Source organism: Schistocerca serialis, chromosome 4 (assembly GCF_023864345.2).
Source record: "Schistocerca serialis cubense isolate TAMUIC-IGC-003099 chromosome 4, iqSchSeri2.2, whole genome shotgun sequence".
NCBI lineage: Eukaryota > Metazoa > Arthropoda > Insecta > Orthoptera > Acrididae > Schistocerca > Schistocerca serialis.
In genome coordinates, this window is record NC_064641.1 from 593,692,471 (window position 1) to 593,718,014 (window position 25,544).

Sequence of the window (25,544 nt, forward strand, 5' to 3'; positions counted from 1 at the left end):
TGGCCAATAATGAATGCTGTTATAATAGTGCTATCACCATGAAAACACCAACATAAATATTAGGGCCAAACATTCAATGTGCAGTCTGAAAATTTGCAACTGACAGAGGCAAAATAATGCCCCTAAAATGTGTGACATGATGAGTACAGTTTTGATTCTAAACATTTGGCTTAAGAAACAATGTAACATTGACACAATCACCACCACCTGACAAGCTATGGAAGTTACACAAGAAAACAATTGATACCATTCTCCCAAGTCAACACAGTAAGTAGTTTAAAATACTGTGCAAGTTGGGAGTCTAAAGATGGTTTTTACAGACTCAGTAAAAAACATAAAAACACATTAAAATATTTTAAATTTTAGCAACAATTATTTAGTGCATAAGTATACATCTATACAACAATGTGTTTAAACACTTATATACTCACAAACATACCACTGATTGCAGGAGGATATAATAGATTTGAACATTTGAAATAAAGAATTACATATAACATAATGGACTGGAACATTTCATGCAGCAGTCAAATAAGTGAGAAATACTATCTATTAATGTCCCCAAGAGGGGCATTAAAAATATGACACATTATTGTACAGGAAATACGTGACACGGAAAACAAAACAAGACAACGACAGGACAAAAGTCACCGGGACAGCATATACCAAATTAATTTGATATCTTGATAAAATTATAAGGTAGTTTCAACACTGTGCAATATATTACAAGAAATATGCAACAAAATCAGTTTTTGAAAAATAAATGTTTCATGTAAGCACATATGTGTTAAATATATTTATATCTCACACTTTACAAAGAACAAACTTATTAAAGCTTACAGCAAGCAACTGTTAACAACAATACAATATTTTCTACAAACTGTTCTTGGTCTTTTTACAAATGTATTGTATAAAGCAGAAAATTATCTCTTGACACTTTTACTAAATGCCTCAGTCTTAACTGATGATAAAAGCATACACTCTTACTAATAATATGAGTTATTCAATAAAAGTGTGCCAGAATAACAAAACATAAAAACAATTTCAGTGCAATTTCAACATTTATTATCAATGGAGCTTCATCTATCTGGCCTTGCCCCTCTCTCGTTCTACATCCGAATTTGAGCAAGAAGGTGAAGAACCCGAACAAGAAGAAGTACTACTGCTAGTGCTTGTTGCAGTGGCATTACTACTGTTATCACTACTTCTTGTATGAACACTGTCTGCATTTTCACAAACGGAATCCTGATAAACAACAGTATTTTCTTTAGAAACTTCTGTTATCACAGACAGCTCCATCTGAGATGCAACACTGTCTACAACACCAGAATCATAATCAAATGACTCAGTTCCTAAAGTTACATCACTATGCTCACACACTTTGGCTGTATTGGGGCTGTCAGCAGCCAAGTCATGGGAACTGGCAATGTCTGTACTTTGTTCACACTTCCCCACTTCCATTGATTTTTGTTGCTCTGTTTCTACAGTCTTCTCTTCTCCAGTCTCTTCGCTCAAAGTTGTAACACTGGCATAAACTGGTTTTCTGCTTCTGCTTGAAGCCATCTGATGTGATGGTGTTGTACCAGTGCTCACCACTGAATGACAGGGCGAGTGCTCACCCTTCGTAAAGAGCTGAATTGGTCTTTGAAAACCTTTAGAGCTATGTACGGGTGTATCAATAACTTCACACTTCGAAAAACCAACTTCCGAGGAAAGCAAATATTGTGTGAATTTATGAGGAAAAAACTCTATACTTTTGAAGTTTCTGAAAATAGTTTCCTGCGAAAAGAAGCACAGACAAAATATGTTAAAGTATTGGCATTATAGACTATGTATCACAATAATAATAATAATTATTATTTTACTACACTATAAAATGTTTTATTTTATATGTAAAATATCAACTTTGAATGCTGATTTGAAGAACCTCATAGCCTCACAGTATTACTAGAATTAAAACTAGGTATCACATTAGCAAAACGAGGATAATGGAATGTAGTCGAATTAAGTCGGGTGATGTTGAGGGTATTAGATTAGGAAATGAGACACTTAAAATAGCAAAGGAGTTTTGCTATTTGGGGAGCAAAATAACTGATGATGGTCGAAGTAGAGAGGATATAAAATGTAGACTGGCAATGGGAAGGAAAGCGTTTCTGAAGAAGAGAAATTTGTTAACTTCGAGTATAGATTTAAGTGTCAGGAAGTCATTTCTGAAAGTATTTGTATGGAGTGTAGCCATGTATGGAAGTGAAACATGGACGGTAAATAGTTTGGACAAGAAGAGAATAGAAGCTTTCGAAATGTGGTGCTACAGAAGAATGCTGAAGATTAGATGGGTAGATCACATAACTAATGAGGAAGTATTGGATAGAATTGGGGAGACGAGGAGTTTGTGGCACAACTTGACCAGTAGAAGGGATCGGTTGGTAGGACATGTTCTGAGGCATCAAGGGATCACCAATTTAGTATTGGAAGGCAGTGTGGGGGGTAAAAATCGTAGGGGGAGACCAAGAGATGAATACACTAAGCAGATTCAGAAGGATGTAGGTTGCAGTAGGTACTGGGAGATGAAGAAACTTGCACAGGATAGAATAGCATGGAGAGCTGCATCAAACCAGTCTCAGGACTGAAGACCACAACAACAACAACAACAACAACAACAACTACAACAACAACATCACATTAGTTTTATTTCAGAAATGCTACTGACCAATAAATGATGCTAAATCATAAAATAACATGAGACACTTAGTATGGCTCACAAAACTCTTCCATTATTTACAACCAACAGCTACATATCGTTCGGAGATAGCATTGTCCTTAGAAAATATAAGTTTTCACATTTTAGTACTATTCTTTCCCTCTTTTCATATTTTATGGGTGCAAATGAATGAAAACTAAGTACCATAGATATTGAAGATGTATTTCAGCCAGAAGTTTGGTTTTTCATATTTTTAAAATAGCACACTTGAGCTTCATCTGATCAAAAGCATGTTCAAATGATTTAGACAATGAAGGTGGTGAATTGTGGACAAAGCAGTGTGTGTGAAATTGCGCAACTGATGATAACACGCTCGTACTACCAGGGAAAAGAAAAATGAATGGGGGTGGAGAAATTATTTCTGTCAGATATGAGGGTTGTAATATACCCAATACATTCTTCTTTTCAGCTGACTGTCACTGAATGCAGTTCTCAGACGAGGCTAGAAGCAATGGTAGCTGGCAATATGAACAGTTTGGGGCATTAGTTGCGGAGTGTAACTGACACCAGTCAAAATGAAACCAAAAAAAATTTTGCAGTCATTGGTTTCACAAGTTTGTGCTAATGTTTTTACAAGCAGAGGTAACTTCATAAGAGTGAAAGCTGAAACAAGTCTGTAATCACTAAAAGTAATTGCAGAAACTTAATTTCATTCATCACATTTAATTTTTCAGGAAAGCCTGCAACCGAATCATTCATGATTTAAATAATGAAAACTGCACTAGTTCTTGTAAGTAAGTTCATTATTTAAATCGTGAATTGCAGAAATAGTAACAAAAATTGAAACTATTCAGTAGAGTACTTGGAAGTCAATAATATTAGCTGAAATCATCATTGCTGCATGTCACAATGGAATAGAATGGAATTGCGAGTAAGACTGCTGCAAATTCCTCACAAATGATCTCAGATAGCCGATTACGTAACGCTTGCTTACAGCCAGGCAGCTCATTATTTAAATCATAAATTGCAGAAATAGTAACAAAAATTGAAACTACTCAGTAGAGTTCTTGGAAGTCAATAATATTAGCTGAAATCACTGGTTTCTGGATGTCATTTTTCACATGCGTTTTTCAAGAACACCAAGAAGAAAGTCACAGGCTTGCTGAAATTGGAAAACTGAACTGAAAGATTTGACAAACTCCTTATACAGGTCACTGCTCTGCCATACATTTTAATGTTCTGAAATGCCACAGAAGACTGAGATAAGAATACCTAGGAAGAGGGGCTCATCTATTCGCAACTAGACTTCAGACCTGGAAAAATTAGTAATAGTACAATCCTAAATGTAGCATTTCACCAAATACTGCTTCAGGTGAAAGAGGATAACATAATTTACTTTTACCAACCTTAAATCAATGTACAACACACCAATCTCAGGATGATTTTCACTTAACATGGTGAGTTAACAAGAGAACGCTGAATTACATCCTTGGTTGGCATTTTCCTATATAAAATGAGACTGTGTATCATTTCAAGGTGAAGAAATGATTCCTGGTACTGGATAACATCTACATTATCAGCCAATGCAAAAACCAAGCTAGACACATTAATTTTGAAATGACACAGTGGCTTTCGAATTCTATGAAGGCTAAAGAGAAACTGATGCAGATTACAGATTAATTCTGCCTTGGTTATGCAAGTTCCTGAAGTGAAGCATTAGTAAGACATAGGTCTGCACTTTTTCAACAGGGAAGCAGACATGCCCAATGGCAACATCACATTGCACAGATGACATTTCAACTACCACTCCAGCAACACCAAAGAAAATTTTGATCATGAAAAAGATGTGCAGGATATGAGAGACTCATCAGTGTGCAGTGAACATCAGTTAAGACAACGTGACACACAGCACATGGGCTTTGCATTAAACAGGTCAGCACAGCGTATGATGTGATGATAATCAGTGTTGCAAAACTTTGGCCATTCACTGGCACCCTCCTTACACATTATGACATTGCACTGGATGTAAAGACAATGAAAGATCACTCCTGCCACCAAATGTAAAGAGGGGGAAAAGCAAATTTCAGGACAGCAGAAAGACCCTTCAATGAAGATGCAGAAGTAAGAGCACTAATCTAAAGACTGAACTACTGACTAGATGATGATGAAAGAGGAAGGGGTAACAAGCCTGAGGCAGAAAGAGTATATCAGTAACAGAAACACACACTTTGTGACACTGCAAGACTGAATGCCACCTGGAGAAGATGTGGGCATGTGTAGCAGTAAGGAGAGTATATAAGTGGGACAAAGAGGTATTGGGAATCATTCTAGTGACAACACAGGTTGCAGATGGGGAAATCCACCAACATAAATGATTTGACAAAGGACAAATTGTTATGGCCTGGCACCTGGGAATGAGCACCTCAGAAAAGGCAATGCTGGTCAGCTGTCTGCTTGCTGCTGGTGTGAGCATCTATGGTAAAAAGTTGAAGGATGGTGAAACCACGAGCAGGTGAGAAGGCTTTGGACATCTACACCTCACCACAGAGCCTGGATATCTGAGATTTGCTCACTCTTCAAAGCAGGGTGGGTGGCCATCAGTTGAAAATGTGATAATAGAGTACGACGTTGATGTCTGCATGTGTGTTTCAGGACACACTTTCAGTGCATATTGTTGAACAGAAGACAAACCTCATGTGCTCCCATGACAAGCTGACAGCATTGTCAGTAACAATTGCAGTGAGATGGGATCATTTAGACTGGTGTGTCAATCAGCGTAAATATGTCTCCTGATTGGATGACACACGTTTCTTGTTACACCAGGTCAATGGCTGGGTCCATGCATGCCATCATCCAGGCAAATAGCTGCTTGAAACATGCACCATGATATGGACACAAGCTGGTGGGACCACTATTATACCATGGAGGGGAGGGGGCACTCAACTGGGCTTTCATGTGACATGTGAAGGTATCACGACACATCTTCCAGAAGATTAACTGTTAGTCTCACATGACCAGAACTGGGCTATAGTGGTTTAAGGAGCGCGACAGTGTACTCATGATGTTTGACCTCACTGATTCTTGAGATGATTTCAATTTTTCTCTATCTGCTCTAGATTTTTAGATCGGTGTTGTTTCTAACAATCAGTTCTATATAAGATGTGCAGTTCTAAGTCCATTTAGTGCAGCTCTGAATCATATACACAAGGACTGGTTCCTGCTTATTTGCCTTATTGTCAGTCTGCCGTCCAACTCGAGGAAAATTCACCAGGAGGAAGCATTTGGTAAGTTAGGTGACCTTCAATACATGAGCTGAGGTTAGTTTGTAAATTCTTGCCACACAAGGTAGAAGCAGGCTGGCCTCTTGTAATATATGTATGTAGAAAAGAGTTGTTACAAAGTTAACCTAAAACTGTACTGCAGTGCAGATTATTTTATTTGTGATGTTGAATAGAAATAAAATGAGGCCAATCAGAAGAAGTTATGCAAATTATCCTGATGTGTTTTGCTACATAATTGGAGGACATGTTGAAAGGCAACAGGAAACTGTTAGTTTCTTTGTAAAGAGAGCTTACCTTGCTCTCAGGCTTGGTGATCAGGATAAAACTTGGCAATACATTAGTTCTACAAAACTCTTACAAAACATTTGCAACAATGGAGTATCAGAAAAAGAAAACATCTGAGATCTGGTGTAGCGGTGGTCTGGAGAAGACCAAAACCGCTTTGATGAGTTATTTATGTCTAGTGAAATTTATCGGAATCAATCTAAACAACCATAGCAAGTGGACTTATCTTGATTTAGTATCTGCAAGATGCTCAATACTTCACCCAGAGCAAGTGACTGATCCCAATGTTTCACCAGCTACCACAGTTCTGTGAGAAGGAAGGAAGATTACAGTTTAACATACTGTTGACAGCGTGGTCATTAGAGATGGCACACAAGCTCTGATTACAAGAGGAAGGGGAAGAAAATTGGCTGTACCCTTTTTGAAGGAACCGTCCCTGCATTTACCTGGAATAATTTTGGGAATTTATGGAAAACTTAATCTGGATTGCAGGATGGGTGTCTGATGACCAGTGTTGTGTCTCTGACACTAATGAAGGTGACTGATGAGGGAATGCCATCAATTCCTCAATGTTTCAACCAGAAAGAGTTGAATGACCTCACCAAAGATCTCAACCTGTCAAAAGAAGCTTCTGAATTACTAGCTTCCAGGTTCATTGACAAAAATTTACTAGTACAAGGAACCAAAATTACTTTTTACTATACAAGGAGAGAGTGACTGCAACCTTTCTCTCAAAGACAGTTCTGTATTTTGTCACAAAATTGGATAGCTCCTGGAAAAAATGGGTCTTCTGGATATTTTCAAGATGATTGGCACCTATTTATTGACAGTTCAAAGCAAAATTTGGAATGTGCCATACACAACAGGAACTAATATGGCTAAACACCAATTGCTCGCTCAACAAAAAATAAAAGAACATGACATTAGAGTTTTGGTCTTGGAAAAGATCATGTATTATAAACATCAATGAGTGATTTGTGTGGACTTAAAAATGGTAAATTTTCTCCTTGAACAGCAAAGGGATCACAACAGATATCCATGCTCCTTGTGTCTCTAGGATAGCAGAGACAAAAAACACCACTGGTTACTCAGTTTTCCTGAAAGTTTAGGTGACACCATTGTGGCAGAAGGTGATATGAAAACTATGGAGGACTGCTACCAAGGAAAATGTGATACAAACATGATGACAGATTACCACAAGAGTTTGAGATAGGATTGTTTCAAAATACATTCTAAGAATGACACTGAAAAGAAGCTTCCAAAGTGTTCAGTGACTAGTTGGTTTCATCAACAACTTATTCCTTTATTTGTGTGTATAGTAATATCTGCCTAACATTGTGAAATTTGTCTTTTTTAATTTGGTCCATGGGTTTAACTTAAAAGTGCAACGTATTTCAATAAAATGTTAAACACTAATTAAAAATTGGCAATGAAAAAGGACTGGAATATTTAGAGATAGATGTTACAGCTACAAGAGACACACAGAACAGAAATAGTTTCCAGACAGAATATTCAACTGAAAACTAATCAAGTAAGAAAATACCAACACATGATAAAACAGAAAAAACTTCTTTACCAAACAGAGCATACACAAATTAAAGACAAAATACAGTTATACACAGAGAAAAAAATTTACAGAGTTTTCATTTATCACATTTTTCGAAACGTACCTCCAACCTTCTTCACTCATGAAACCTTCCAGAGAATAGTGTGTATATTGCAGTCCTAAGAAATGAATGGTTTTTAATGAGACCAATTATTTCAGGACTCATCAGCAGTTAGTTTACTGAACAGCCAGTGCCAATGCACACAGGGGACAGGAAATAGGTAAAACCAAGTTTTTAAAATTCCTCAGTGTTCATTTTGACCAGAACTTTAAATGGAAATCATAATATTGCATAGCTTATCAAATGTTTTGACAGCATTTTCTGTAAGTGTAATTCCTGCTTTTCATGGCGAAAACACCAGAGAAATGTTTCACTTTGAACACCTCCATTCATTAATGTCACATGGAAAAATTTTCTCAGATAATTCTACACAAAATATATTTAAAAAGCTAGGTATGTTAATAGCAGCCTAATGATATTTATTCTCTCATGAAGTTTGTTGTGATAAAACAGGCACAATTCAAGAACACAGTAGCATTCATAAATTTAATGCCAGCATCAAAATTGCCTCAACTATCCACAATTTACCATTAATATTCCACAGAAAAGAGCAAGGATGCAGCAACACACTTCACCACTTCCCTAACAAAGTAAAGATTCTGGCAGACACTGAACAGTTTTTAAAACAAACTGAAATAATTTCTGTAACACTTACCCCACAGACGTGTATTTGGATACACAACATCAGTGTTTGGTTGGCTATGTTTATTAAAGTTTACTTGTAGATTAAGAAAAAAGTAAAAATTCAGTTACGTAAATGGCCAGTATGCAGAAATATTTTTGCCGAGACAATGTATACTACTTGTAAGCCTACTGGCATGCACTGACTGTCACTAATCTGAAATAATTTTATGAATTACTGAACATACCGTAAGTGCCTTCTTTTTCTTGTAAGAATCCCAGGACTGAGCCTCAAGTATCAAATGTCCACCAGGCCTTAACTGAGCAAACATGCGCCTGAATGCCTGGCGAAGTCCAGCATCTCCCCAATTAAGATGAATCCACTTTGTGACACTCAAACACAGAATGACATCAAATTGTGGCTGTTCTGTGCCTAACAATGCCTCTGATTCCAATACATAATTTCCCTGCAAATAAAGAAAAACAGCTACACAATCCAGAAAAAAAAGTTATAAATGCATACTCTAAAGTTACAAGGAGACAAAATTTTGGTCCTTACCACCAGCACATAAAATTCCGCGTACTTCTGACAGAAACATTTAAAAATAGCAAAAAAGGAACAACGCCTAGCATTTGGAATTCTTTCCTCAGACGGAAAGATGAACAGGTTGACAGAGATAGAAAAAACAGAGCATTTCGCCCAAACCTCAGACTTCGGAGGTTGGGTGGAGGGCGACCCACCCATCGTGCGACTCAACCAACGTGGCAACAAGTGGAGACAAAGATGAAGCCAAGTACCAGCAAGTCCATTTATGTCTGTGAATTTAACAAACTTTTGCATCTACACTTCATTTTTATTCATATAATGTATATTAAAATGTGCAATAGCTTTCCCTGCATTGGTAATCCCTAAAACATGCTGACAGGAAGTCCAACAAACACTTTTGAGTATCCACTTCTTTTAATTTAGCAGCTGTGATGGTATGTATCACATTTTGCACTAGACAGTACCCTGAAAGCAACTGAATCCAGAAGTACTTGGGCTGCCATAAGGAGTATCCACATTACTTCACAGTCAACACTCCATGATTAACTGGTTGGCTGGTGGCTATTAAAGAACTAAATAGCAAGGTCATCAGTCCCTCTCTCATACTGAATATGGAGTCCTTGGCATCGGTCATAAATATGATAAGAACTGTAACAGCACATAGGAGTGGTAAAATCAACAATATTGATGCCAGACATGAGAAATAATTGCATAAGACATGAAAGTATATGGATCAGGCTGGTCTGCCGGCCTGAAAGCAGGGTCATCTGTGGGGAGAAGCACCTCCCCATGTGCAACAAAGGAACACTGTCAATGCTCAGCAAACAGTACAGTGTATAGTCATAATAACCTGAACAAGTTTCATAAAACTTTCCATTACAAACACCATTTTTCAGACAGATAACAATTTTTGATTTGTACAAGTAGAAAGGTGGATTTTTCACTTTATGTGAACTTTTTCACCATGATTGTTGTAAATTCATGGGCATTTATACATTTTTAGGCTTTAGCTTTCACCATGTATACATTTTTAGGGCTCCATATGTCAAACGGTAAAAATGGAACTCTTACAGGATCACTTTCTTGCCTGCCTGTCTGTCTGTCAAGATCCCTTTTCCTTAGGAAGGAAAAGAGCCATCAAGTTCAAATTTATGTCACATACTAAGATCTAAAATGCTTTTGTGGTGTAAAAAATGTAAGCTTCTAAGTCAGTGTAATCAACAGATGTGGCCATATATGTCAAATGCTGTATTTTAATGTAAATTGACAGATTAAAAAATCTACTCACCAAGCGGCAACAGGAGAACACACACACACACACACACACACACACACGTGTCAGGCCTGTTGAGCTACTGGTAAAGCATGTGACCGAGAACAGACATCATAGCATTCAATCTCGATTGGACTATGGATCTTTCAGTCATCGTTTTTACCTAGCTACACCTCTCAACAATATGAGAAGCTGATGTAAGCAATATGCTGTTCAGATTCCACATTAAACTGTGGGTTCCCTTTCCCTAGTTGGATAACAGGGATAGGTTAGGGATACACGAGTCACTGAAGTGGCGGCCAACAGAAAGCTTAGCACCTGGCCACTGACCCACACAGAATCATCAGCACTTTAGAGCCCGTGTTTACTAGACTTTTTGCTTTGAATGCTCATTCCCATCATGTCTCTCTGTATAAGGGTGTCCCTGATTATGTAAGCAGTGAACTGTAGTTTTTCGCCTACTTTAGCAGCTTTGTTTGCAAGAGACTAGATCTGGTTCAAGTCATGACAGTTTGTCTGTTGTTGAGCGCGCGCGTGTGTGTGTGTGTGTGTGTGTGGGGGGGGGGGGGGGGGGGGGCGCACAGTTCACCAAGCTAATAAATATACACTGTGTCCATCAACCTTGTCTTCAAGTGACATACCACCAACTTCAAGACTCTAATTAAAGAGGTAGAGAAAGCAGCATTTGCACCACCACTGGGCAGGAATGAACTCAACTAAGTGCTTGAAGTATAATAATCATTACAGTAAAGAAGTTATAGAAAGTAGTTATTACCTGTACAAATGACACATTGTGAGGAAATTTCTTGCGCACCGATGGACTTTCTCCTTTTGTGAAGCCAGGCACATCCACTGGGCCATACAAAATAGGCATTGAAATGGGGAAAAACCTATTTGGTGGGCAATCAGACATCATTCTATCCCCTGGAGGAGATTCAGCACAATTCACATAATGACGCACATTTTTACGTGCGATTTCAACTAATTTCCTATCAATGTCAATGCCAACAACACTACGTGCACCAAGGTCACGTGCCACCATAAGTGTCACATGGCCTATGTTGCACCCAATATCCAAGACATCCTTATCTTGAAATAGCTCTGGCCTCTGCATGAAACATTTTAATCTCGAGTCCTCCTCATGCATTGGATTTCGATAGCCGTAATACCTGTAAATAACAAATGACAGTGTAATTTGCAAATTAACAGGTACTGTACATAAATTAAGTCTGCTACAAATTTGATATTATGGTGCCATTCTACATAAAGACATATGTAAGTAAAGAACAAGTAAAGAGTTAACTAAGAACAGTTATCAATAAGCTCTCAAACAATAACATTTCAAAAGTGGCATATAGGCACACTAGTGTCATTACCAGCACTTAAATTTAGTACTGAACAGAACTGCATAAGTGTGTAATACATGCATTCCCAACATGACACACTCTAACAGTAAAATCTGGAACTCCCTACTAATGTCACACTGCTTTATTGCTTTGTGACTGAGAAGTATACACAATACCAAAATGTGACATTAGCTCCCCCCTCTACAGGAAAAATTAAATCACTGAATATCAGTGATAACTAATCACTCAGATGTAAATATAACTGATATGAGAACCACACGTGTGTGTGCATGCATAAGTCTTTCTCCTACTCTGGATCTTCTACCTTGCTCCTGTCCCTTCTCACCATTTTGTGTGTATCTCAACATCCCATAACTTACCTCTGCTTGTATTTACATTTTTTTTTTTTTTTTTTTTACCCCAGCATGATCTTTCCCAACCACCTCCCATTCCAACCCATATCTCTCCCTCATTCAAACCCCCTTTATTTTCCTGGAAGACTCTGTGCAAAATGTAAACATCATTCAGTCTTTTATATGTACCTCTGCAGTGATTATTGCCTCTTCTATTTAGTAAGTAGCAACCTGCACATACAAATTATATTCTATGCTGGATTTTATACTAATGAAAACTACACAATATCATCCCCACACAGCCATGTAACATATACGCTATGGACTGTTCAATGCCTGGTCAAAAAAGGCATATAGCTCTTACCACTAATCATAAGCTGAAAGAGGAGACGGGGGAGGGGTGGGGGAGGGGGGGGACTCCATTAACCACTCTGTAAACAGATTGAAGACTGTATTCCTACTCTTACTTACTAACTGGAGGAGGAAATTCAACATTAGACATGGAAAACACCAGTCATCTTATGAGCACAGAAGATGCAGCAAGGCAAGTAGAGAGCTACTTATGTCCCTGAATAAAACATGTTTAGTTGAACAGGAGTATTCGTGAAACCTCACTGCCAACAGCATGTCCACACAAACTGTGATGAAAAGGTTCACCCATATGTTTGTACATCACAAAATATCTCATTTAAACCTATAATATTTTCTCTGCTGGTTAAACATCCTGAAAAGTCTGGATGACTTGGAAAAAACAGTCTTCTACAGCCATACATGGTTAGATTTCTAGAGTAGTTCACTCTGACATCATCAAAATGTGAGTCACATTACCTAAGAGTTTTAGGTCTCATCAGATTATTATGACTTAGAAATCTCTCCCACTTGACCCAAAGTAAATATGAAAAGATGGACTTTTTCATATTGCTTAAGAATTCTAGTGTCATGACTATTTGAAATGGATTGGTTCAATTTACCAAGATTGTATGACACAAAAAGAAAGAAATGAGATTAGGACTTAACATACGATCAATGATAAGGCCATTAGAGATGAAACTCAGGCTTAGATTGGTTAAGTAAATGTTATGTGCTCTTCCAAAGGAACCAGCCTGGCTGCTGTCTTAACCAATTAGTGAAATCACTGTATTCAGTGCAGCATCAAATGATGTTTACTCTTTTCTTCCCTTTTTAGTCCAAAGCCCACTTGTCACACCCTTAGCACATCATCATCATCATCATCATCATCATCATATATTTCACCATTCTTTGTCCTTGTCCTTTAAGTACTTGTTTCCGTAAAGCGAATCAGTCATCAATTCGAAGACTTTTTTGAACACCACAGTGTTCTATTAGACATGGTCCTTTTGGAGGTGGTAAGCCATTGCCTTCCTCCAACCTTTGAACTGATTACCCAGCCAAGCACTTACTTCATTCATCTTTTCTTTTTTCTATCTCCTTTCATTCTCTTCACAAAAGATTAGTTTCCAAGTTTTTTGTAGCCTCAGCTCTAGTAACCTCATCATGTCAAATACCAACATAGCTGCTTTTCCCTACAGACTGAAACAGGAGGTTGCCCTTTTTTAATTTAAATTTTCTATTAACATCTATTGTTCTAATTTTAATCCATGAAGTCACTACAACAGCATCGTCTCTGAAAACCATTTTCTATGCTGCTTACTCTTGTTTTATTACTTTTTTTTTAAAATTCAGACACCATTGTTATGATCCATACATGGTGTATTCCACAAATAACTTGAAAATGTGAATCTTGTCTTTATTCTGATGTTAGAAGTAGGTAAACATTATTATTATTATTATTATTATTATTATTATTATTATCCTTTTACAATTAGCAGATCCTCCTCCAGGGGGGAAATAGGTCTAGGTTGGGGTACGTCACTCAGACTCCAAGCTGAGAGAAATTCACCTACTGTGAGAATGTGATGAGATGGTGATGAAGATGAGGTGTCAGAATGTGAGTGAGTCCCTCTCGTCTGGGGGCTCTGTAGTCTACACCCTCTTTCTTTCCTAAAGAAGGGACAATAGTTCTGAAAGCTAAACAAGAGTTTTTTTCTGCTTTTAAATGTATATTTACAGTACTCTGAGTTTTCCCTTATACAGATAAGTACTGTCCAGCCATTCTGTCTCCTTGTAGTTGTACAGTTTTCTAAGGCATCTCTATCAAGGCAGATTTTGGCTTACTTGTCATGGTTTTTTTCTAGTCTAACTTCATGGAGAATACCTTTTTCATCCACATGCCTCTGCATTTAGAGTAACTCCCAGTATCTAAACTGCAAAACATTTATTTTACCTATATTCTTTCCAGTCTTTTCCTATATGCCTAATTATAAAATATATTGTCCTTTTCCTCATGTTTATATCCTTGCATATTTTTCTATCAGTTTCCTTCATATACATTAACTATCTTCTCATTCTTCAGCTAGGATAATCAACTTGCCTATAAACATGAAATTATGAAGATTTCTTTCTCCAGGTTGTACAATTCTTTGGCTACACTTTCTGAACCAATTTTCTATTTCCCACTGTAATGAGTTTTAGTAATATTCACAAAATAGAAACACCTGGTCAGAGGCCCTTATGTGCTGGGAAGTGACATGAATCCCTCAGCATATTTTAATTCTATTTGTACTGTATTTAATAAGATTTTTAAAGTTGTGTGTGTTTTCAATGTATACCTTTAACTCCATTGCTGCCAACACATTTACTTATTAGTACACTATCATACACTTTCTTGAAGCTGACAAATACCAAGTGGACCTCTTTTGCATACATTTTTTGCTTCCTGTTAGTTGTTTAAGGATAAACAGATTAGCCACACAGGATCTTCAAGTTCTCTTGTTTGTACTTAAACTCTCCCCCACAACATATGTTCCACTCCCCCACAACATATGTTCCACACAATCTAGTTGACAAAGCACTTACACTCATTCCAGCACAATTTATACATATTTTTTCAGCCTCCACCTGTAGAGCTAAAACCAGCACATTTTCATTCTGACAAGGTTCCTCATTTCCACATTTGGTATACAATTTAACTAGAACCTCTAATGTTATGGGCACATATTTGTAAAGCTCTACAAGTATGCCTCCTGGGCCTAGAAGTTTGTTATTCTTCACCCCCTTTAATGCTCCTCCAATTTCTTTCACTCTGAACACTTGACGGTGCTCTTTAATGGCTTCCAATTTGTAACTGCAGTCTTTTTACTCTGTCCTCCTTTCTGTCAACAGGTCTTCATAGTAATGTTTCCACTTATGGATGTCTTTTGAATAAATTGTCATCTGTCTTGTTTGTTCTCAAATTCCTTAACATTTTTGATGAAACAATTGAGCACGACACTGTATAAATTTCATAAAAATTCTTATTCCACATGGCATTCTAGTTTCTTCACAGTTGACAGTACCTTCCACAAACCTGTCTGTGTTTCATGTCCACAGCTGCTAACCACCAAAAGTTCAAATCTTTCTTATCTTTAACTAATCTCCATGATTTATTATGTCAATTAGTGTTTCTTACCCATTAATTTTCTCTAGAGCTTTCTAAGAGCACTCTATTTGCTGTAGATACCCTTTTAACATTCTACACAATTCACTTGTGAAGCTATCGAGCAGTCGTGCGATTCTTTCTGCTAATCTCAATTGGTGGAGGAATTTAGCTGATTCACGCAAAGTTTTCCAAGTATTACTTATTTTCTTTTCCTTGTCCTGAACATTTACTTGTGATATCCTTTGAGTCTTCTATTTAAGGGGTTAGCAAGTCAGCAAACATAACCAGAAATACTAACTCTTCTGCCTGCAATGGTATGTCAGCCAAAGTACTGGAATCTTGTTCCCTCTTAGTAGCACCAACCTTGGGTTACACTGAATGGCTCTTCAAAAACTGCAATGTTTGCAGATGACACAGGTGTAGTAATAAAGCACCTTAACACTTTCATACCAGATACAGCCGGGAGAATAATGGAATAGGTTTTTGTAACTATCAAAACATGAAAACACAATGAAGATATTGCCCCTGTATTGTTGCAAAATAACTTCAAAGTTGTGGCGGAACTGGTAGCCACACATCACCATCAACATTAGTGCTTACTACAAGGTCAGATGAGAGAGGCTCAGTTGCCACAGAATGTTGCAAAACACCATGTTGAACATATAGATCTAAGACTTTTTAAAAAAATTCTCACCACTCATAAAATTCTCAAATCACAGACTTTTTGCAACACAAGATATTACACTGGCAGTACTAAAAAACCAGGACTGTCCAGGCTAATTCTGGACATATGGCAAGCCTATGTCTGACAATCTTCTGGTGCACTAAAATTTGGTTGAAAAGTAATTATACTATTGATGTACCCAGTAAGAATATTGCTTAAAGCTCATGACAGTGTCTTGCAGAAGCCATTTCAAGGAGCTAAGGATTCCTAAACTACATGCCAATGTACTGCATGTGCTTCACAGTTGTACTAGCGGTTAATAACAATAGTGAATTTAGGATGAATTCAAACATGAAAACTCCAGGTAGGAACAACAACAATGTTGAAAAAGAGATACAGCTACTTACCCTATAGATAACACTAAGTTGCAGACAGGCTCACTTAAAAGACGCTTACACATAATATTTTAGCCACTGCCTTTGTCGGAAAAAGAGAGACACACACACCATTCATTCACACCAGCAAGCACACCTCACACACATACAAGGCAGCTAACTCCAGCATCTTACGATGAATTTAGCAGTTCACAGCCGTAACACTAGACGTGGAAATGATTTCCACATAGGTCACGCATCCTTCTCTAGATTAAGAATAAAATGGTGTGTGTGTCTCTTTTACTGATGAAGGCTGTGGCCGAAAGCTATTTGTAAGTGTCTTAATTGTGCCTGTCTGCAACCTGGTATGTCTTCTTTACAGTAAGTAGCAATCTGTCTTTTCCTACATTGTTAAGTTTAATGTTCAGATGTAAAAGTTTATAACAGTTGTCAGTGGGCATCAGGCAGGAAACTGAAAAGCCCAGATTCAAAGTAACCCCAATATTTGTCTTAGACACACCGTTACTGTGTCAGTAAATAGACAGCTGATAGTGATCTGTATGAAACGCAAGATAAAAACAGCAGCAGTATTGTATGGGAAGAGCACCAATGGCTTTTCCCCCCCTTCAAATAAGCTGCTTTTTCCCTAACATAAATATATACATATGAGGAATCTAGAAGTAATTACCATAATTATGAGCTAGTATGTTAGTGCTAGTTATAATTTATTGTTGGGTTGCTTTGCAACAATGGCCAGGACTGGTTGCTTCTACATCTTAACATTGAACTTTACTTGTTTCGTACTTCTGAAGGCTCTCTTTCATGGTAGGATTTCCAGAACACATTGCTTGAATGAATAAATTAAAAAGAAATTTGTGCCTTTGACCAATAAAGAAATCTGATCCATAACTTCCACCTTTCTTAATCTTAATGCCCAGTGCATCATAATGATATAATCTATGATTAGCTTTTACCTCTTTGTTAATTATGTCCATGTGTACTTACGAATCCTCATGCCTAAATAATCCATATAAAATTTTCCATGAAACTGTTGGCACGTCACCCTATTTTCAAATCAGACTTCTTCCCTATATTGTCCTACTATGAAGTCAATTTTTCATTTTCCCCACTCTTCCATTAAAGTCTTCAAAAACCTGTATTTAGAGTTACAATACAAGAGTTATTCAGAAATTAAGGTCCAAACTGCCGTAGGTAATCTGATGTACCATGAACGCTGAAATGTGCATGCACAGCAACTCCTGGCATACCATGTTCATGAAATGACCCCATTTGCATTAATATTGTTGCGGTGTGCTGTTTACAGTGTCAGTTCAAAATGTTTAAAACAACTGATCAGCCTGCCAACTGTGAAGTACTGTCAGCGAGTCAGTTTTTGATGGCAAGCAACATCGCAACAGCGGAAATTCACAGACAGATAAGTAAATTGTATGGTCACAATCTGGTTAGCGACAGCGAAGTGCATAAGCAGATGAGAGCTTTCAAGGACGGATGGCAAACTGTCCGTGATGAACCATGACCAGGCCATCCAAGGTGGTCTCAGAAGGTTTGGGCAAAGTTGTGGGCGCAAAGATTCTTGAAGACCAAACAATTTTCACTTGTTTGACTACCTAGAAAAGTTTCATAGCAGGAATCGCTTTGCAAAAGATGACAAGGTGAAAGCAGCAGTTAAAGACTGGTTATCCTCACACAAATAGCACATGTCTATGACAGGATATCAAGAAAGAGGAGAGTGCCATCTGGTTCCACAATGGAAGGAGATCTAATAAGTCACCTCCAAAGAAAAACAATCAAACTTCTACACAGTACCTCTGACGCAAAATCTGTTAGGAGACTTTGACCATGAGCTGCTGCACCACAACGACTTTAAGGACTTCCAAAGATCCGCATAGAGGGCATTCCACTGTGTCCTAAAGTTTGCAATACAGGAATCGCAACATACAGCTAGGCCAAACACCTGACCACTCTCCTGACCCCATCTCTACGGAAATGCTAATGTCACGTCCACAATTCCATTCAGTGTGTACATCTCCAAGAACTTCACCTCAAACATAGTGACCTGTGGGTGAACTATGTAGAGTAGTCCTTGACCAGGGTATCACTAAAGGTATCTTGTCTCCAACGATGCTGAAGACACTTACTACAAACAGGTGGGTCAGCTATACAAATATCAAATTATCCTCTGTTGAGATTGTGTGCTGAAGCATTACAACAAACTCTAAAAATCTTCATAGTATTTGTCAGTTTTAGTGTTGCTGTACAAGGTTATGTTATTTCAAATAATTATGTAAACACTCATATCACTGAAGGAATTCTGGAGGTCAAGGGAACCGTCTGCTTTGACCCACAATGTATGTATGTAGTGTTGTGTGACGTCATTGTGGCACTGTGTCTTTGAGTCATGTCATGTTTGGAGATGGCGTGATAATATTTTTTGGGGGTTTATGAATTTATGTTAGGTGTGAGTAGTGTCACGTGTTTTTTGTGGACCAAAATGTAATAGTTTTTTCTTGTTTTTTTGTTAAAGATAGATGTTACAGACACATTTAATAATTAGTTACACTAAGGTGCACTGGGCAATGATACGATTATGGCAATAAGGTTTTTGCAGCAGAATGTTTGATTGTCAACTATATGAGGTGTCATGCATAATGAGACTATGAAGTTGACTAGAGCTCCGGCTTCTCGGACTAGGGATCTGAACATGTGGCGGTGTCATGACAATATTTGGCAATCTGACAGGACACCTGGTTTAACAATCTATCTTGGCCTTTAGGGACATTGTTTTACTTATGTATTATTTTTGTTATCATTCATCTTTGAGGAGTAGTTCTTTTGTTTTCTGAGGGCTTTTTTTTCTTTTCTTTAATGTGTGAATGGTTCCAGTTTTTGTTTGTTCTATTTCTTTGTGAGTGTTTTTGAGAGGGGGAACCTGGCTGTATTCATCGGTCTCTAAGGTTGGTAAGTTAGTTTTTCATTTTTTGTGCATTATTTATAGTTTGATTTGGTGCATAGCTTTTTGTTTGTATATTAATTGGTCAAGTGAATCTGAGTGTTTTTGTCTACACAAGTGAAGGGAGTCTTGCACTGCTGCATTTTTAGAGTTGTATGTGTTGATTTTTTGGTATCGAGGGTTTCATTTGAGCTATATAAGTCAAGGAAAATGTGTGATTCCTACGGTTTTTGTGTTGTAGCATTAAGTCATATGTTGAGAACTTTTTGTGCTTGATATTGTGGATAATATTTATTTCAGGATGGTACTGTTTTGTGTACTATCTTGTATGGCTTGGCCCCAGTCTGAAACCCCTATCTTCCGTGGCTGTCCCAAAAGTTTTGTTTTACTGCTGGAGTGAAATATTCCTATGTCATTTTTATTTTTGTTCATATGTGTGTGTAACGACATAATGGTCACCATATCATATATACCAAGTAGGGGTGTCTGCTATCTTGATGACACCATGGGTCAAAGCAGACAGGAGGAATCTGATACTTCCCTAATGCCAACAGGAACACTAACTTTCATGACAACAAGAACACTAACTTTCATTATAACAATGCCTTATTCAACTGCCAGCATTGCTTCTAAATTATCTGATAAAAACTTCACTTACGTCACTCAGTTTTAGCATTATTGAGTACCTGTGATTGGTTAAAGGGCAGAGAATCTGTTGTACATTTCCTTCCTCTACATGGGTGACAGAACTAACAGCCATACCCCATCATAAATAGCACAAAATGCCTCAAGAAGTAATGCATTATTTTATGCCTATTCCGCAATATAGCGTAGGAGTAAATGCTAAATAAATTGTTTTAATAAATGTCTGCAAGTAAGGTAAAGAAGTTAGACATTTTACAAATGGCTTTACATATCACAAGAACATACAAGGTATAGAGATTCAATGAAATCATTAAAGCATTAAAAATTAATACACAGTCTTGACCACAGAAAAAAAAAAAACAGTGGTAACTGGTTTCGTTCAGTTTTTATCATCTTCAGACCTGATACCTTGACGGTAGGCAGTGGTAGTGTACGGCGCAGGTGTTAAAACTCTATTAACATCCACAAAGGAGTATCTATCTCACAAACGCATATTCATAATATGTATATAAACAAAATAGAAGAGTGAAAATTGTGTTAACTGTGATACAATTGAGATTTATAAGTAGACTTTAAGTTCCAAGGGGGATACAAAAGAATTTAAACTTCATGTTGAAGAGTTTCAACAATATTTCGGGAGGATTTACTGGTACATGTCCAAAGACTTCAAAACAAAATTCTTTTATGACTGGGAGTTACAAGAGGGTACTATTTTAACACAGAAAAGCATATTACAATTTGAACACTGCATTAGGCCCCATTTCACACATCCCAGTCTGATGCCAGGGCAGGAAGAATTTAAAAAAACCCAATTTAAGAAACCTAGCAGCAACATTTATCATTTTGCCATTAACACTGAACTATGAAGACCAAATTTTAACAGCTAGTCAAACAAAATTGATACTGATATGTAAGTCAGTTCACATAATATGTGGCTAAAACAATGTGTCAACAACCCAATGCTATGGGTCTCCCAAACTGCATGACCAAGTAATCCTTGTGATGAGTATAACACTTGTTCACTTACTGGAACTTCTGTGAGGTAGGGTTGAGAAAACCTACCATATAGAGGAGAAGTCAAGTCACAGACAGGCACAACAAAAAGACTGCTATAATTTTGACCACTCTCTCTGGCCACTGGCCAATGTTGTTTTAGGGGGTGGGAGTGTTGTGGTTGTGTGTGCTTTCTACTCCAGAAGGTCTTTCAGCAGAAATCTTAAATGTATATCAGTCTTTTCATTGCAATTATCTGAGTCAATATATGCTCTCTATGGTGAGTAGCACTCTATCCTTTTCATAATATTATTGTTATTCCATTTTTTCTTCTTTCCTAGGTCAATAACGAATATTTTCACATGATAAATGTGAAATGCATATGGGACAAAAAAATTTATTTTGTTCAGTTTTAATTAGGCAGACCTGAAGTGAGTTATCAACATATTACCTGCAACTGAGGACAACATAACAACAGAAGTTAAATGTTATGACAAAAATTGTGTTAATTCTACCCTAAAGATTAGAGCAGAAGGTGTTCTTTCTGTAGCCAATTGCAATATGCAGTAGTTTGAGATAACCAATAAGAATTTAGGAAAAAGACAATGTATTATGACTGGTGGGCCATGAAGGTTTGTCTTAAATTGTTACTGTGAATGCTTTGAATTTTTTAACAACTTTTTTGACTTTTAGGTTGTAGTGACTGATTTGCAATGATTTCCAAGGTTTACGTTAGATTGGAATATGACAGTTTGTGAGTCACCAAACCCAACCAGTGTGATGTCATATGCAGCTGATCTACTGCTACTGAAAGTTGGTATAGTGATTCAGAACATAGTCTGCAATTGGCACCTAGGTATGCCTCACTACCATGCCCTGCAACTTAAGTGAATATTATGTCATGAAATTATTTTTACTGATATAGAGAATATCTTGTGAACCATCTGGATTACAACTACAGTTTTACTGAATATATTACACATCCCACTATTACGTCCATGTCAGAATTTGGCACAACTGGTTTACATCCATCCTGCAACATATGTTGCTTGCCTGCAGTTCTCTTGTAATGTACCTATAACTAGCTGTTTTAATACCCCCTTGAGTTCCCGTCACATCTCACAGCAAGTGCTGCTGACATGACTCCATAAAATTTTTAATGTCCTTTTTCTAGATCATTATCTTTATTTTGTAATAATATATTTTATTCCTTTATGGAGAACATGTAGAAAGCATCATTCCTTACAGTTATTGGTAAACGTTATCGTAACTTTAATTTTACCTCCTCTATCATCCAAGAAGGATTAAGATTCAGAATTAAATTATTTCAGTGACATTCAACTATGACGTAGTTACATACTGCAAACTGTTTACTATCAGTCACAGGTGCCAGAGAAATCTTATAACTGTCATTTGGCCTGCAACATATTCAATACCATTTACTTCAAACTTATTTTTAATGTTGCTGGCAGATGGTTGGTTGGTGGTTTGGGGGAAGAGACCAAACTGCGAGGTCATCGGTCTCATCGGATTAGGGAAGGATGGAGAAGGAAACCGGCCGTGCCCTTTTAAAGGAACCATCCCGGCATTTGCCTGGAGCTATTTAGGGAAATCACGGAAAACCTAAATCAGGATGGCCGGACGCGGGATTGAACCCTCGTCCTCCCGAATGCGAGTCCAGTGTGCTAGCCACTGCGCCACCTCGCTCGGTTGCTGGCAGAGCAAAAACTGTGAATGTACATGGATTTTTAGGAAAAATACTGACAACTGAACACTACAAATATGGCTTCAGCAGTCTTTAAGAGTGTTCTTACAAAGGCTAAACTTCCGTCATCATAATAGTACAGTGTACTGCATCAATCACAACTTTAACGTCAAAATATTATGTGAAACTGACTTTTGCTCAAGACATACCTTGTATAGTTTCCATACTGGAACCTTGCATCTTTTTCCCGAAAATTGGGACGTGCATCATTGCCACCTTTTTTCTGCTGATTCCCACCTGGGCGATTCTTGCACACAGCTCCTGAAGGATTGGTAATGCGATGACCATAAGGAAGAGGCCGCTTCCATGCTCCTGGCTGGGGTATAACAGGGCTCACTATTTTGTCTTTTGTGTGCTCCATTTTCCGATTCCTCTTATCTTTTCCAGGCTCGTCTAAAGATTTCCGTATTTTCTTTTCTTTTGAAACTTCAGATGCGGCTGTTGGCTCTTTTGCATCATTATCCTCCACAGTTTGAACAATTTGTGCAGCTGATTCTATAACAACATCCTTCTCATTATCTTGGGTCTCTTCAACAGCTACAGCAGATTCAGCACCTCCAGAGACACCATTATCAACACTGTCATCTTTAGTTGAACCACCAGAAGATGAATTGCGTTTCTTTTTCCTGTTCCTAGACTTTCTGCCCTTCTTGGTTGGAGAAACAAGTTGCTGTTCGTATTCTGCATCATCTGCACCCGATATTAAATTTAGTGGATCCCTTAAATTTGGCGGAATAATAACTTCAATTTCACCTTTCCGGTGATGGGGCGTCGGGAGTGGTGAAGACTTTGGCGTAACAGCATTCATGGCCCTGAACAAACAAAATTAGTAACTGTTTGAATTTTTATTTTTACACACACACACACACACACACACACACACACACACACACACACACAACTTGAGTTTGTGTTCACTTCATTCTGTAGTGGCTACAGGTTTGTATCAGCTACCACTATATGCCATTCATGGGCTTCTTTGATACTGAAAAAGGCTTACTGTTTTGCTTTGCAAAGAAGACTAATATTACTTAATAATTCAAATGTGTCTTATGACCATTTAACCATGGTCAATGGTACACTTACTTGTTTATTTCTTCATCTTGCAGGCTGTTCAAGTTCAAAGGATCTCTGATATTACCGCCGAGTAGAAACTTTGTCGGTGGTATTATACTGTCTTTTTTCCTTCTTTTATACGGCGGAAAAAATTTGCCGTTGCCTGCAATGAAACTCTGAGAACGCTTTCTTCCGAATTTGAATCTGGCTTCATTTTCATGCTTGCCTTTCTTAGTCGATGCATTTAAAGGAAATTTCTTATTGTTCATTTTTTCAGTTTCCTTAGCACAGCTTTTCGTCAGGGAAGTTTCTTTATCGTCTGTATTTTCCATTTTTACAGGTCTTTCAATCTGAGTATCTGACATTCCTGAAAAGTAATAGAAACAAATGGTAAACTACAATATTAGTCGATATTATACAACGCTGAACTGTCAACTGTGAAGCAGCTCATTACTTGAGATAAAATGCAGGAATCATTAGTTTCTTTAAAGCTCTTAGCATTATCGTGTTTATAACAACACCATTCATGGCCACGATCACATTTCTGCTAGGGACACCCCTTAGTGCACTTTATTAATCAAAATTTAAATCATTTCGTAACATAAACATGTGTAAATTTACAATTCTTCAGCGTTGACAACTGTTTAACTAACGGAAAAACGCACTCTTTGTGTGAATCATGTCAATATCTGCACAACTAATGACAAATACTATGTTTGTGTTATTCCACGTGAGTTTGTGTACATCACAGCCTTCTGCAAGTCTGCGCATGCGCAGACACATATTCCTGCAGCTTACCTAGACATCTCAGGCTAGAACACAAATTTCTCTTATTTTCTATTCTATACCCACCTCTGTGACGTGAAGTAATATCTTGAACGAATATAGCTTCGACTACCTCGTAATAAATTACACAGTGGTACTTTCAAAACCCAAAACATCCACTACTACTGCGAAAAACTTCTGTAGCCGCCCGCATCTACGACGCAACACCACCATCAACGATGGCGATAGCAATAAGCTCACCTCATCCCCTCCACCGTTTTCTCACAACCTAACAAAACAACGAAATGACTTACGTTCCTCATTAAACCAGGCTGAACTCTTCAATGTCATCGAATATATGTAAATAAAACTGTTTTTCATGACTTTAAGCACCGTTGGATCGATTACTTGAACACAACTGCCAAAATACGAAGATGATTGCAGCCTTTTTTTTTTAAGTATCAGCGTATTTAGGACTGTGGTCTCGTCTCTAAATTATCCTGAGTAGTCGGTGTCATGTACCGTGCAAAATTTTCTCAAACAAAGCTTTTCCAAGTAACTGTAACAACCAGCACGAACTGGCTGTCAATTACGACCATCCCATTTTTGTATACATTCATTTTACTAAGATTATCGGTATATGCGAGCATTGTACTAGTGTAATTAAATTCCTGCTATCCTGCTAGGCGTATTTGGAAAATGAAGAGATGTACAGTGCACAGACATCATTCAATACAG

At 37.6% G+C, this 25,544-nt stretch overlaps 1 protein-coding gene across 1 annotated transcript; it reads right to left on the reverse strand.

Moving 5' to 3' along the window:
* Positions 1 to 353: 353 nt before the first annotated feature.
* LOC126475350 (7SK snRNA methylphosphate capping enzyme-like) lies at positions 354 to 25,544 on the reverse strand. The gene is made up of 6 exons (XM_050103160.1): positions 24,894 to 25,544; positions 24,072 to 24,408; positions 23,135 to 23,797; positions 11,151 to 11,544; positions 8,804 to 9,022; positions 354 to 1,779 (listed from the first exon to the last, which is right to left on the reverse strand). The coding sequence occupies exons 2-6, from the start codon at positions 24,404 to 24,406 to the stop codon at positions 1,084 to 1,086; spliced, it is 2,307 nt and encodes a 768-aa protein (XP_049959117.1). The 5' UTR covers positions 24,407 to 24,408; positions 24,894 to 25,544; the 3' UTR covers positions 354 to 1,083.

Bases quoted from the DNA above. Each gene is read 5' to 3' on its own strand.
- LOC126475350 (XM_050103160.1), bottom strand. From the start codon at position 24,406: ATGTCAGATACTCAGATTGAAAGACCTGTAAAAATGGAAAATACAGAC. The intron at 23,798-24,071 runs GTAAGTGTACCA...TTGTTTGTTCAG, and splicing joins CAAGATGAAGAAATAAACAA to GGCCATGAATGCTGTTACGC. The intron at 1,780-8,803 runs GTATGTTCAGTA...TTCTTTTCGCAG, and splicing joins AGAAAAAGAAGGCACTTACG to GAAACTATTTTCAGAAACTT.